General features: G+C 46.9%; 1 protein-coding gene across 9 annotated transcripts in view; it reads right to left on the bottom strand.

The window, feature by feature from the left end:
• The window catches only part of LOC143329491 (myomegalin), a 43,071-nt gene that overhangs the window by 4,605 nt on the left and 24,531 nt on the right, over positions 1–13,935 (bottom strand). For 2 of the 9 annotated variants that reach the window (XM_076745411.1, XM_076745403.1), the window contains 33 exons: positions 13,761–13,898; positions 13,481–13,660; positions 13,083–13,277; positions 12,816–12,998; positions 12,623–12,739; positions 12,473–12,535; positions 12,247–12,353; positions 12,009–12,148; positions 9,145–9,266; positions 8,825–8,988; positions 8,418–8,688; positions 7,534–7,738; positions 7,305–7,421; positions 6,919–7,184; positions 6,625–6,839; positions 6,293–6,410; positions 6,030–6,147; positions 5,872–5,926; positions 4,782–5,029; positions 4,588–4,695; positions 4,322–4,483; positions 3,876–4,133; positions 3,660–3,791; positions 3,455–3,571; positions 3,170–3,359; positions 2,930–3,051; positions 2,292–2,528; positions 2,082–2,183; positions 1,656–1,876; positions 1,433–1,576; positions 1,206–1,344; positions 665–711; positions 362–413 (listed from right to left, as the gene is read on the bottom strand). In XM_076745411.1, the coding sequence (XP_076601526.1) occupies positions 362–413; positions 665–711; positions 1,206–1,344; positions 1,433–1,576; positions 1,656–1,876; positions 2,082–2,183; positions 2,292–2,528; positions 2,930–3,051; positions 3,170–3,359; positions 3,455–3,571; positions 3,660–3,791; positions 3,876–4,133; positions 4,322–4,483; positions 4,588–4,695; positions 4,782–5,029; positions 5,872–5,926; positions 6,030–6,147; positions 6,293–6,410; positions 6,625–6,839; positions 6,919–7,184; positions 7,305–7,421; positions 7,534–7,738; positions 8,418–8,688; positions 8,825–8,988; positions 9,145–9,266; positions 12,009–12,148; positions 12,247–12,353; positions 12,473–12,535; positions 12,623–12,739; positions 12,816–12,998; positions 13,083–13,277; positions 13,481–13,660; positions 13,761–13,898 (5,053 nt within the window). The remainder of the gene's footprint in view (positions 1–361; positions 414–664; positions 712–1,205; positions 1,345–1,432; positions 1,577–1,655; positions 1,877–2,081; positions 2,184–2,291; positions 2,529–2,929; positions 3,052–3,169; positions 3,360–3,454; positions 3,572–3,659; positions 3,792–3,875; positions 4,134–4,321; positions 4,484–4,587; positions 4,696–4,781; positions 5,030–5,871; positions 5,927–6,029; positions 6,148–6,292; positions 6,411–6,624; positions 6,840–6,918; positions 7,185–7,304; positions 7,422–7,533; positions 7,739–8,417; positions 8,689–8,824; positions 8,989–9,144; positions 9,267–12,008; positions 12,149–12,246; positions 12,354–12,472; positions 12,536–12,622; positions 12,740–12,815; positions 12,999–13,082; positions 13,278–13,480; positions 13,661–13,760; positions 13,899–13,935) is intronic. The other 7 variants (XM_076745404.1, XM_076745405.1, XM_076745406.1 and 4 more) reach the window with 7 other exon arrangements.

Here is a 13,935-nt window from a genome sequence, read left to right as displayed (position 1 = left end):
GTTTGTTTTCTGCTCAGGACAGGGATTTTGGTAAAGCATCACCTCCATTATCTCCCATGTTTCCTATCGCATAAACACTTAAATAAAGCCCAAATGTCCTAAAATGCTAAAAATAAAAGGCGGTTAAACCAGGATGGAGTTTGCTGTCTGACAGGATGGTACAGCAGTGATGTCAGCATGGTTAGAGAAAACAAATCCACACAGACGTAAAAGCTGCCCCAGACCACAGAGTCACCATCACGTTTACTTTTACTTCTACTGTTTCACCAGCAGGCAGAAACTGCTACAATCAGGCTATTGCAATGCGGGGTCTGGGACAACGTCTACCTGTTTGCAAGATCACAAGATGTCAGATGATTACCAGCATAAGAGGAAGAGGAGGAGCTTAGAGAGGAAAGTCTAAGCTCATTCTTCTGGGGGATTTAAAGGAGGACAGGAGAGGAGAGACAGATGTAGGACGAAGGAACAAGTGAGACAGAAAAGCCAAAAGTGATGAATTTACATCATAAATACCAAAAGCTCAGATAAGCACACCAGGGACGTCACAACATACAATTGTGATACACGTAATACTGTGAATCTCTGACATATGCACACAGATATTCAACATTTTGAATGTATCCTGGATAAGTGAGGGCCATATGAAGCCGTGATTTGTGCTCACCTCTAAGTTTGTCCTTGCTTTCTTCAGCACATCACGAGTCCTTGACACTGCAAAAAAACAACACAGATGATATCAACACTTCAGGTGCTACAGACATTAACAAGCAACTCACAGCAGGTAAAATAGCACCTTTCCTTTCAATGCTGTCTGCTGAGAATCTCACTTTCTCACTTCCTCTGCTCAAACCTTATTAGGTCTTCTGTTGTACACTCTCCCGTCCTACATTTTCTCACACACTCTGGGCTCTATTGTTTAATTAACTGTTCCACAAAATCCACACCATCTGCCTCTAGCTGCAGACCTGTGGCGCTGCGTGCTCACGTCGTGCAGCTCTGCACCGTCCAGACAACAGTTCATTTTCCTGGAAGGATGATTCTTCATTTGTTTAGTTGTTGTGTTTATACCTCACTGTGATTGGCTCAGCTGTTTCAGCGTGATTTTCATCCTCACTCAGCCCTTCAGCACTGTTTGCTGTTGCACATAAAAGAACTTAAGTGTGTATCTGTCTCTTTCACACACACAGATTCACAGCAACACTTACACTGGTTGACTATGAAGTGCTCCATGCTCTCCTTGGTGCGGCTGGTGCTCCTCAGTCTTTGAATCGTCCCCTTGAGAACCTCTTCCTGCTCTGATATACGCAGTTTCAGGGACAAGATCTCCTCCTGCATACACTGCTCCTACACACACACACAAATTCACACGCATCACCAACATTATTCTTCCAAAGATCGGACCAGTTGTAAAGTATCATAATGTGTCCCAAACCTTCTTAAGATTGTGGATGGAGGGATCAGTGCTGGGCAGAGCTGCTCTCCAGAACATCTTCAGCAGAGACATGGCCTCCTCCAGGATCTGCCTCAGAGTCTTGGTGTTGGATAGCAAGCTCTTCACACACCCATAGTCCAGGACCTACACACAGCTCAGTTAGTCTACAGTCAGTACTTTCATTTGTTGCCATTGGTTTGTTAAAAAAAAAACAAAAACCCACCAGCTCACTGCTCTGTTTCTGATTGCCGTCCAGCAGTGGTGGGCCGAGGCAGGCCTGCAGGGTTGTCTCCATGCGCTGGACAAGGCTCCGGCCCTCTAGGACCTGCTGCTGCAGAGCACTGAAGTCATCCACATGACCGATGGCGTGGCGGCCGTTACGGTTCGCAAACGATCCATCAGGGGCCTCCCCCTCCAGCTCAGAGTGAGGGTCAAGAGGGTCTGCTGGAGACAAAACAGCTAAAATTTATTTTGGAAGGACTTTTTTGTATTGCAAGAAGGAATTTTGTGGATTTAGAAGTGATTAAAGCAACATTCTGTCAGGCACTTTCATTATTATTGTTATTATTATTACAGAGCAATACAGTCTCTTTATAATCAAATTAAAGACAGATTAAACTGCAGTCATGCAGTGCAGTGTAAGTCACACCATTGGCAGTGCTATGGCTGTCGTCCAGGTCTGAGTAGGGGGGACCAGGAGATCCACAGTTAAACAGACCAATGTCCCTGACTGGTGGAGACGGAGCTGGGTCTGTGGGGCACACACATACACAAAGCAGGCTTGGACACACAGTAAACCACTCCACGGCACACTAAGCCTCACAATAATACTTCTGTGTAGTATTGTGAGCTGTCTCACCATGCAGCAGCTGTCGTCTGTAGAAGTTTTCTCTCTGAGGGCTGGCAGTGAGCGCAGAGAGGGAAGGAGTTCGAAAGGAGCCGCTGCCCAGCTTCTGCTCCAGCTGCTTGTGGAGCTCCAGTTGTCTGAGGGCACTGTTCTCCTGGACGCTGTTTTGCAGCTGAGCACGCAGACTCCTCACCTCCCCAAGCAGCTCCCCCAACTCCACTGGTAGACCTGGGAGCTCACACAGGTAGCCTGAAGACAAAATACACAATGGTTGCAGAGTCTGAATGGACATGCCACTGCTTCATTGCTTACTGGGTTTAGGAGGGTTTCATTGCAACACAACAATACATTAAAGCTTTGATTAAATGTTTGTCAATGTGGAGAAATTTTGAAGTTGTAGCATCTTTCTGTTCTGATGGCAAAAGGAAAAATTAAACAATCATGTGGAAAAGCTGAGCAGCCTGTGTTTGCTTTTCGCCTTCTCCTCTCAGTGTCCCTGGGTCTACTGTGGTGCAATTCTTAATTCTGTCACCAGATGGTGCCAAAGGAATTCCACAGGACATCCAACAAGAAGTGGCTTTAAACTAAAAGCTTTTCATTTAAAAAGTGTGGTATATTAAGCATGGCTCGGGTGCAGTGACTGAATTGACCTTTGTTGGCCTTTGTGCTGGAACACACTCGATCGTACACCTGTAGTTCGCTCTGCAGGGAGTGGATGAGCTCTCTGCTCTCACACAGCTGCTGCTGCAGTAGAGACACCTCATGCTGGAGCCTGAGGATACGCAGATAGAGTGCAGCACAGTCAGAGAACAGTTATGTAAACACACAGAAAAGCACAGTTTCCATCTATTTATATTGATTTAATCTGTAGACACAGCGATCACACCCACCTGTTGGTTTTCTCTTGACTGGCCTGCCGCTCCTGCCTCAGTATGTGTATCTGCTGTCCCTGCTCCTGACTGTGAGCCTGGAGTCGCCTCAGCTCCTCCTTCCATTGCTCTGCCTCCAGCTCTGCTTGTTTCAGGCGGGCACGTGCCGTAAACACCGCCTCGCGCAACTGCACCACCTCCTCACATGTGTCTGATGGGAAGAGGAGAGTCCAGATGGATTAACATACATATTCCAGAAGAATCATTAAAATCAGTAGAACTGTGGCTGTCTTTCACATGACGCACCTGTGCTGGCCTGCAGGCGTGACTGTAGACCCAAGTTCTCTTCCTTCAGGACTCGGATCTCATTGGACAGTTGAGAGACGGTGTCCAGGCCTTGAATGTAGATGTTTGTTGGTGCGCCTGCATATGAAGAGGAGTTATTTTTATGTTAAATCTTGGAGAGAAAGAAATGATAGTGGTTGCAGTGTTGGTGTGGGGGCTGCAGTACCTCCATCACGCCCAGTGGTGGCCAGCCTCTCTTCCAGCTGCTGTCGGAGCCTCTCATTGGTCCTAATGGACTCCTCCAGACGCTGACGGAGGCACTTCACCTCCCGCAGGTGCTCCTCTATCAAATTTACCCCTAAAAACAAACATCATAAGAAAGGCTGCAGGGGAGCCTTTTGAGCTCATCATGAAGCTTGTTTTCATCACTGTAGAGTCACACCTGCATGGCTGCTTCCTTGCTGGTGTCCCAGTGAGCCAGAATAGCTTCCAATGGGCTGAACCATGTTCTCCATGTCCCACAAAGACCCTCCTGGCACTAGACCTGAGTCAGACTTCAGCGAGTGGCTTTCAGGAATGCCACCCAGCTGATACTGTTGAAAGGCATGATGGGATAGCTGGCTATAGCTGGCGAGGTCGTGCTGGTTGTGGGCACCAGGTGAGAGAGTGAATAGACCCTTGTCATGGGGGACTGTAAAGCCTGTGACCACACACACACACACACACACACACACACACACACACACACACACACACACACACAAAAGAGTGATGAAGTGTGCCAAACATGGCATTGTGGTCGAGAGTAGTGGAGATATTACAAAGTCTGTTATTTACATTTTATAAATTAATCTCATATATGGCACACGCCCCCCCCCGGCCCCTCACCCCTGCTCTGCTCATTCATCTGTTTGTACAGCGTGTCCAGCTCTGGGCGAACAGCGATCACAGACAGGGCCCTGGGCCGGGGGTCAGAAGTGACTTCCTTACCCCAGACGTCAGGGCCAGAGGGGACAGAGAGGGAGTAGGAGACGGGCTCACTGAAAAGGGCTGGAGGAGAATGACAGGAAGTGACACGCATAGGACATGAAGGAGGAGGAGGAAGAGAAAATGTGGGTACTGTGGCAAGTCATAGCCAGCTGTGACTCCCATACCTCTGGAGGACTGCCTGGTCAAACCCACAGGGGCTGAGCAAAGCATGTTGGGACAGCTGCTGGAGGACTTGAGGAAGCCATGAGGAGGAGGAGGGAGAGATGGACGGACTAAAGGAGGGGAATGGAAAGGGAAAGGATAGAAGAGGCATTTCACAGATAGGAGAGGTGAACATATGATTACACTTTAACAATACCGTCTTGTTCTGATCCAAGTCCTGGCTGCCGCAGTCGGTGCTCCTCCTGATATTCTCTGGCGTCTAAATCAGAGCACAGCTCCAAGTCTTCATTGGTTCTGTACTCATCAGACACCAGGGAGGTTCTGTCTGACTGGTCAGTGGTCTCAGAGAGAGCAAGGCAGCTGGACGGGGTCTCTGGACGCTGCTGCAGCTTGGTGTGGAGTGACTCGATGATTTTATCTTTCTGCTGAAGCTCCTTGCTCAGCCTACGTGTGCACACACGAGGATCAATCATTACATTGTGAAGTGAATCCTATTAGAAAGGGAATCTTAAACAAAATCCCTATAGATAAGTGACTTTGTATAAATCCAACAGAAACAGTCTTCCACCAGTAAAGGACTGTCACACAGTCACATGGAGCCTCTTACACCCAGCTGGTGGGACACCTGTAAGTCTATTCAACTAAAGCAACTTAAGAGTAAAGACTCCATGCTGTGGCCTGTGTGCGGATTAACAGCAACCTTCTGGCTCCTCTCCACCATAAGGAGCCGTGTGGACGGTTGCTCGTGTGCCGCAGCGTGTCACATGACAGTAAACTAATCACTGGGACAGAGTAAGTGCTCTGCAAAGTAAGCTAATAACGTAAAGGTACATCCACAGATCTCCGTGCTGCTGGTGATACTATAGGCCGTTGCTGCTGAGGTTGAGATTTGTCCGTTTTTTTTTACAAGAGTTTATCAAACCATCCAATAGATTAAACAACAAAACATAGATGGAATCTAATGCTTTGTGGCTGAATCAGGCGGTAGATGATCATTGAGACGTGGCTCCAAAACCTGATTTCTCAACTTTACGGTAAAGGCTCATCTGTCATGCAGGTTTGCATGTCTGTGCATGTCCATGTGTGTGTGAACAGTTATTACACAGTATATGGCTTTTCCCATGTGGCTCTTAATTGCCAAGCAGCCAGCGACAGTGCACATACACATCTAATCTTTAAATGATTAAAGGTGCATGTACTGTATGGAAGTGCACTTTAACTTGTAAGAGGAACAAAAATGTTTCACACATACACACGCTCATTTGAATGTAATCAAGCTGACTCACCGTAGGGCAAGCAACTCATGGCCTGTCTTGTCATCACGGCTCTCTGCACGGTCACCTATGGCAACAAAAGAGGGAAGATGAGAGTGCACGAGAGGAAAATGACAATTTCAGCTGTAAAACATGAACGGTCTCTCTGTGTGATGGAGGATGTTCCTTACGTCCGCTGATCTTGGTGACCACTCTTTGTGCCAGGGCAGTGTTCTGAGCCAGCTGCTCCCTAAAGCTCTGACCCATGTAGTAATCAATATCATTGGCACGAAGCAGCTCTTCAAAGGCCTGTAAGTGATTGAGAATGATCAGCAAGTATAAGAATATCCATTAGAGACTGAGCACTCCTCTACGCCTTATGATATGTCAAAAACCAATCAAATACGGTTTAATGAATAATGCAGTATGAGTAGTGCAGAAGGGCTCGGAGTACCTTGGTGGTGTCACCCAGGTGCTGGGTGAGGATATGGCAGACTCCTTGACCCTCTCTCATCCTCTGCCTCAGATGGGACAGCTCACGAGCTTGTGTCTGGATCAGAGAGTTGTACTTCCTGTAAAGGGAGGAAGAGCACAGCATTAATACAGAAGTTATATATACTTTAATGCTGAGCCATACTGTATGACTAACCATTCTTGTGTACATCTGTTAACTGATTCTAGATAGAATAAAGGTGCCTTGGGATACGCAGGGACAGCAGAGCACCAGTAACTAGGAACCCCTTCCCCTCTACCTTTCCCACTGCCTCTCTGTCTCGGTCCACTCACCCAGGCCAGGTGGCACATTTCCCCTCCTCTGCTTGGCCTTTGCCCTCCAGTCTGGAGCTCTTCAGTTGTGCCTCCAGTGACGCAACTCGTGCCATCAGCTCTTGCAGTTCCCTGCTGGGCTTGGACCCAGAGCGAATGCCTTGGTTGTCAGACATCCAGCCTTCATCCTCTTCCACACCACTGGGGGCCGGTGATGTCTCAAAGGCCCAGTTTACCTAAAAGGTGAGCAAAGATCTTCAGCAAAATGAACCTAAAAAAAATAGCTAATAATGTATCTGGTTAACGTTACAGCACCTTGCGTGGCGTGCGCTCCAGGCTGGAGGCGTAGTCACTGGTGGTAGACAGAGAGCGGACACGCAGCTGCAGTCCACGGATCACCTTGTGGCAGCGGGTCAGCTGTGAACGGAGGTCCTGGACCAGATGTTGGAGAGAGGCTGTCTCATCCCCCAGTTCATAAGCCCCTCTGTTACTGCTGCAGCTACCAGCGTACCAGCTGCCACCCCCACCCTCATAGTCCTGTTGATGGGACAGTGACGTGCACATCTCCAGGTCGTCAAACTCTGAAGGAGGGAGAGATGATGATTGATGCAGGATTAATGAGGTTCAGTGAGTGGTTTTTGCAGGAGAGGAAAAAGAAATACGGGCTGTAATAGTTTGAGAGAGCTCGGTCTGTTTGTCACCTGGGCTGCTGGCGTCTTCTCTCTCGGCTTCGTTCTCACTGCGACCACAAGTCTCATAACCCAGATCCTGGAGATCCACCTGCACCTGCTTGCTGGCCTGCTGGACCGATGTCTCAGCTGCAGAGACATGACATGACCAATACTTAAATCTTGTCTGCTAATAAGGTTTTTGAACACTGTTCTAAAAACTAACTCTGCTCCTTCACACACGTTCCTGAGAGTGACTCACTGAGCAGGTCTCTGTAGTCCTTCAGTTGTTCAGCCTGAGCGTGGACCGTGGCCTCAGACACCATCAGCCTTTCCTGCAGCTCTCTGTTCTCCTGGTGGCTCAGAGCCAGATCAGAGCTCAGACGGGCCGCCTGCTCTTGGAGACCCTCCTCTATATCCTGCCAGAGCTCTCCCACCTCACTGCTGCTGCCAGCAAGCTCCACCTCCTGCAAAAGCAGAATATGTGCTCCATTACTCATATAAACAACCACGGGACTGAAAAAGAACAAAACAGCCGTACATGGAGACTGTAGCTGCAGGTCTCAGTGAGGAGACGTCAGGGAGAAAAGGAGGTAGGGCCTGCAGGCAAAGCCGTTCCTGCACAGCTTGATGAAATCCGATTTGCAACCAGCAAAGGCATTGTTTTTATCACAAGGTACTCTTTTACCTGCCAGCTGCAGCTCGTTGCCAAAAAATACAGTTTCACATGCAAAATATATGATCATCTTAAAAACATGATTCACGTTTAAATCAGTCAATATAGTAGTTGCTTACTGCAACCTGGACTATTGAGAATAAAAAAATACTTCAGTGCATCATTATTTATCACTAACCTTCAGAAATGAGCTTTTACTTGTGATACTTCATTGCCAATAAGTTTACAATTTTAACTGTCTTTCATAAGAAAAGTAAAATAACTTTTTCAGTATTTTTCCATCTGACTTAAGTTGAACACTTTTTCCATCAACATGTTTATTCTTACAAAATCTACAAAATAAAATTATCTTATAAATAAGAAATAAAATAAAATCTGAGAACAAAAATGACAGATTTGCAGCAGCTTTATAAAATATTATCTAATATAAAATAGACAGTTACAAACTGTTTAAATGTATAATATGTTACCGTCTCAGGCTGGTGTGTGGGCCTCGTGCACTGCCTCTTCCCTCGCTCGTCACTCAGACTAACACGTGGAGGACCTCGCTTTCCCATCGGCAAATGTTGTGGAGATGTTTCCTCCTCATCTTCATCTTCTTCCTCGATATCCTCCTCCTCCTCTTCTTCCTCTGTCTGGTTCAGTCTCCTGTGATTCTTCAGCCTCAGTCCTGCAGCTCCAGCTCGTCCTTGACTTTCTTTCAGAGCCTGATTCTCCTGCTGCAACCTCTGCAGAGCGCTCCTGGCAGGACACGGAAAGAAAGAGAAAGCCCAATTAGACATTCTGCATAATGAAGCTGTCCGGGTTCACACCTCCATACGTGCAATGATGTCAATCAAAACAAAGGTTCCTGAGGATCCCTGACACAAATGTGCACCTCATCTGAGCCACAGAGGTGTATCCATCCCTCTCCAGCTGTAACTGTATTTCTTCAAGCTGGCCTTCAAGTGTTTCCTTTGCTTCCTCAAGATGCTTCACATCAGCTCTCTGGGACACTGTCCCCCTCACTGCTGCTCCAGTCACACCCTCAGGTCCACGAGCCTTCACAGAAGAAAAAAGATGTTTGTTACTGTGTCTATTATGTAAGTCATGAGATTAGGCAAAGGTTTAAATCAGTGAGAGAAACATAAACATGTGGCTACGAAGCGCCTGAAGGTAGATGGATTTCATAGTGAAATGTCAGCAGAAGGATTTTACCTGAATAGAGGCCAAACTTCTGGACGTCACCTTTTCATCATCCTCCTCGATGCTGTCTGTGAACTCATCACTGCTGCCGTCTTCATCGTCCCCCTCCTCCTCCTCTTCCTCTGTGCTGAGCTCTGAAAACACAACAACCATATGAGCACAACATCCACGTGCTTTTTTCTCCCTTTTGTTTAGACTTCTGTTTTTCGTCTTGTTCTATCGTTCCTGGGCTTGTCCCGCTCTACCATCCACTCTCTGTTCAATTGTTTCCAGAGGTCTGTCCAGACACTGAATCACCACCTTGGAAGTCATGGGACTAAAGGGGAAATGTTATGTCACTCGTTGCAGCAGCCAGCCAAAAACACACTCAAAGCAGGGCAGCCCAGAACAAGAGAGTGTGTGAATGTGTGTGTTCATGAGAAACACTGAACACACTTTCAGCTGAGACAAAGGGGATGTATTTTGGCTCATTTAGTCACTCACATGAGAAGTTCATGTAATCATGTGTTAAAACTGAGCATGTGTGCAGCATGTTCTTTGTTGTGTGTTATTTAAGTAGTAACACACACACACACACACACACACACACACACACACACACACACACACACAGTTGTTCATTGCCAGGAAGCAGAGTGCAAAGTGACTGGCAGGAATTTCAGAGTAAAACTATTTTACCTAATAGGTCCTAATCTCTCTCTCTCTCTCTCTCTCTCTCTCTCTCTCTCACACACACACACACACACACACACACACACACACAGTCATGTTTCTATCACTTTTGAGGATATTATATGGATTTATATTGATTTTCCTAACCTTTACCCTTACTTTAACCAGTCACCCTAAAATCTAATGATTTACATTATGGGGCATTTTGTCCCCATAAGGAAGACAAGTCCACACAATGTGACCATGTAAACACATTTATGTCCCCGACAACATGATTAATACACATCCAGACACACACACACACACACACACACACACACACACACACACACACACAGGCACACAGTCGTGTTTCCATCACTTTTGGGGACATCATAGGTGCATGGGTGTGTATGTGCAGTTGCTCACTGCATTGTTGAGACTTATTATGGGATTATGTCCATTATCAGGGGGAGTTCAAAGGCAGTTATTGACTCCAAATGTCTCCACCCTAAAACATGTGTGAAAGTTAAACGTCAAATGTCTTTGTGCTGTGAGTGACAGGGCAGGAAATTCATGGAGTGAAACTGCTGGGTTATTATTGATCGAACAATGTGCTGTGTAAGCTGAACGGCCTGAATGTGGGGCCCTGTTTACACACTGTGGCATCACAGACTGTCACCACTCTCTCAGTTGCCATTGAAATGTTTTTCTTTTCAACTATCATGCGGTGAATTTTAGTGTAGTGTAAATCTAACTGGGCATTACAACAGAACAGCCATGCAAACATGAAAATCATGCCACAATCTCATGCATGAGGGAGCAAGGACATGAAAAAAACACTCATTTGGGCTGGATACATCTGGTAGTACACATTATAGTTTCATGTGGATGTTTATATTCTTATATTGAAGTTGAATTATCTTTGGTGTGTTCTCATTTGGACAAACTAGGAGGCAAACATGAGAAGTACTTCTACTCTGAGGAAAGGGTCAGATAGATAAAACACACTGTGGGTTCATCTCTGGGGAAGAGGAGGACGGTATGTCAAGGATCAAGTGAGGGATTTCAGGTTTGGGATATTCTTGAAACAAAATTCCCAATTATACACAATAAACAGAAGTGCTTTTGACAAAAAGTGAGCACATTTTTATTTTTGTTGCATTTCGAACACAAGAAGAAGTGTTGACAAGGTTTCCATCTCTGAGGCTAGATGAGCGGTAAGGGCACAGATCCAAATAAGAAAATCTACCTAATGGAAATATTAAATGGGCAAGTATTTGTTCTGGCATTCACATCTCATGTGATTTCTGGAGAGCATAGTGCAGACAGTAAAATTACTCTCTGCTTTTTTTCTTGGTACAAGGCTGAACTTAGGTCCAACAAGCAGATGAACTAAAAACAATACATATCATATGAAATTACCATAACGTTATTTTAATGTAATCAGAGCACACCTACCACCTTATATCTAATGAGGCTGACCTTATGTTTCATGCATATCTGTCAGACTAAGATGCAACTAGTGCAGAGCAGGTTCACGTTGTGAGACTGTGTAGGACAGAAATCCAAGGTTAAGCTGAAGTGAAGGAGACTACTTGGTCATCTTTTGGGATTTTGTATCTTGGGCCATGTTAAGTGTGCACATCCTGTTCACAAACAGATGATACAAAACAAATGATGGATGGTGAGACGTTTCACTGTAAGGCATGAGCTCGAGCTTCTCCACAAGACGCAACTTCACTGTGACAGTAAGGCTGGAAGAGTGACACCGGTGAGAGACAGTACACAGAAATGGCAATGCAGAACAATCGCACTGCAGAGCAATACGCAGGCAGTATTTCAAACACAATATAAAAACATATTCACACCACACTCACAGAATATATTAATAAATAAGACTCTGGGTTGCACGTTGCCACTTCATACCATGGAGGTTAATCTGAACAGGCTTTTGCTACTCTGAGCAGTGCTTGTGCTATCTGGACGAAGCTGCCTGGAGGCTGACGGTCAGATTTTCAGTTTCATTCACACTTCAGAGAAGATTTTTTTGATCGTGTTTGCTTTAGAGCCACATCTTTCCATCAAACTGGCCATCAATGGCTACAGACAGCTCCGCCTCACATTAAGTGTCACTCAGTAGTGCTGTGGTCAGACAGAACATCACAGAGCGTTAGTGACAGTGCCCCCCGCAGCCCTGGAGGCTGGACCCTGCCCATCCCCACCTCCAAAGTCAGGCTGCCTTTTAGCTGCCCTGTCCAGCACCAGGGCCATGTTACGGGTCCTAGCCAGGACCTCGTCCAGCTGCCTGCGGAGTGCCTGAACCGAGTCTAGCTCAGTGTGGAGGGCCTGGGTCTTCTCTGAGCTGAGGAGGAGGAAAAAGTGTTTTTAGAACAAAAGCAAATCAAACTCCTGCATTCACAGGAAACATCCTGTCACAAGACCTGAGTGCAACTTCCCTACCTGTCACTCTTGGTATGAATGTGCGTCAGATTTTGGTATAACCTCTTCTCCGCCCTCAGGGCATCGTTCAGCTTGTTGTATTCTGACACAAGCTGCTCCAGCACAGTCTATATCAGAGCGGCAGGCAGGGTTGAAGAGGAAGGACAGACATAATAAATACATAATTCCTATGTAGCACAAAAAGCCAAATACTGTCTAATTGGTTGAGAATGAGGCAAAATCGTACTTGATGATCAGAGCTGTCCTTCGTGTCCTGCTGGTGAGCCAAACGCAGGGCAGACAGCTCCTTCTACAGGGCACAAAGATATGACTTGTGAGGTTTAGAAGAAAACACAAGGATTGTTTTTATGCATCATCCAAGGGTCCACACAGATACCTGAGCCTCCCTCTCCTTCTTCAGTACCAGCTGCAACTCCTCCTGGAGAGCCTTCATCTCTGCCTCACTCTCTTTAGCGGATGGCTGCATCGCCTCCTCCTGGGCCTGCATCAGTTCCTGATGGATCACATATACTATGAAGAGGAACACAGCAGCAAAGGAGAAAAGCCAAGGAAAAGGAAGGAAGAGGTACCTTAATGAAGGCTTCTTTCTCTTTGAGCAGACTCCGCAGATGCTCTGTTTCTCCTCCCATCTCTCTCTCCTTGTCCCGTTTCAGCTCGCTCAGCTCCTGCTCTTTTAACGACAGCTGTCTGCGGAGCTCCTGCAGCTGGCTGGTCTGCTCGCTAATCACAACGGAGAGCCTATAGGAGTAGTCCTGAGACAGAAAGCGTGATGAGGTTGGAGCACAATCTATCAGTTGCATTTTCATAACCATGGCCCTACCAGCAACAGGGCCTACCTGCAGATACTGGTCTTTGGAGCTGAGGGTGTTGAGCATGTCCTGGACCTGTGCTTGGTGTTCGTTAGACTGGCGGCTGCGGTCTGACAGCAGCTCCTGGAAGAGTTTCTCTTTTAGCGCCAGTCGAGCCTTCAACTCCTCTACGACCTCGGAGGGACCGGCCTGAACTCTGGCAACGAGGGCGGCTGTCAGATCCTGCACACACACACACACACACACACACACACACATCATAGACCCAGAAAAGCCTCTGTCAGCACACCTGTCGTATTTGTGAAAACAAGTAGCACAGGTTGGTCTGTGTGGACCGGTTTTAACAATGCTTTGGAAATTACACAACAAACAATTAGAAGCCATGATGCCAAAGGCATAAACAAATGTGTGCTTGTGTGTGTCACCTGTGTCTCCTGGCTGCGTGTCTGTAGGGCTGCCTGTAGCTGGCTGATGATGTTGTCTTTCTCTCTCAGAGTGTTCCTCTCCTTCTCCTCGCTCTGCTGCTTCAGCCACTGGAGGTTCCTGTAGGCCTCTGCCGCCTGCTCCAGCTCCAGCTCTTTGCCACGCACCAAGGCGTCCAGACTCTGACGGTCACAACCACAGACTCATCTGACCTTTCCATCTCAGACAAATTTACTGCACAAGCTAGGTCTGATATTTTTGTACTGCATGTTATCAGCGTACCGTGATAGTCTCCTCATTGCTGGACAGGATGCAGCGAAGTCTCTCCAGGTCTCGTTCCTTCTCCCTGAGGGCCAGCTGCAGCCTCCTCACCTGGCCCTCGCGCTCCTCCACACAGCGGAATTTGTCATCGATGGAGCGCTGCAGACAGCAGAGGGGGGATAGGGAAAAATATTAC

This window comes from Chaetodon auriga, chromosome 12 (genome assembly GCF_051107435.1).
Source record: "Chaetodon auriga isolate fChaAug3 chromosome 12, fChaAug3.hap1, whole genome shotgun sequence".
Lineage (NCBI taxonomy): Eukaryota > Metazoa > Chordata > Actinopteri > Chaetodontiformes > Chaetodontidae > Chaetodon > Chaetodon auriga.
This window is presented reverse-complemented; position numbering and strand designations above follow the sequence as displayed.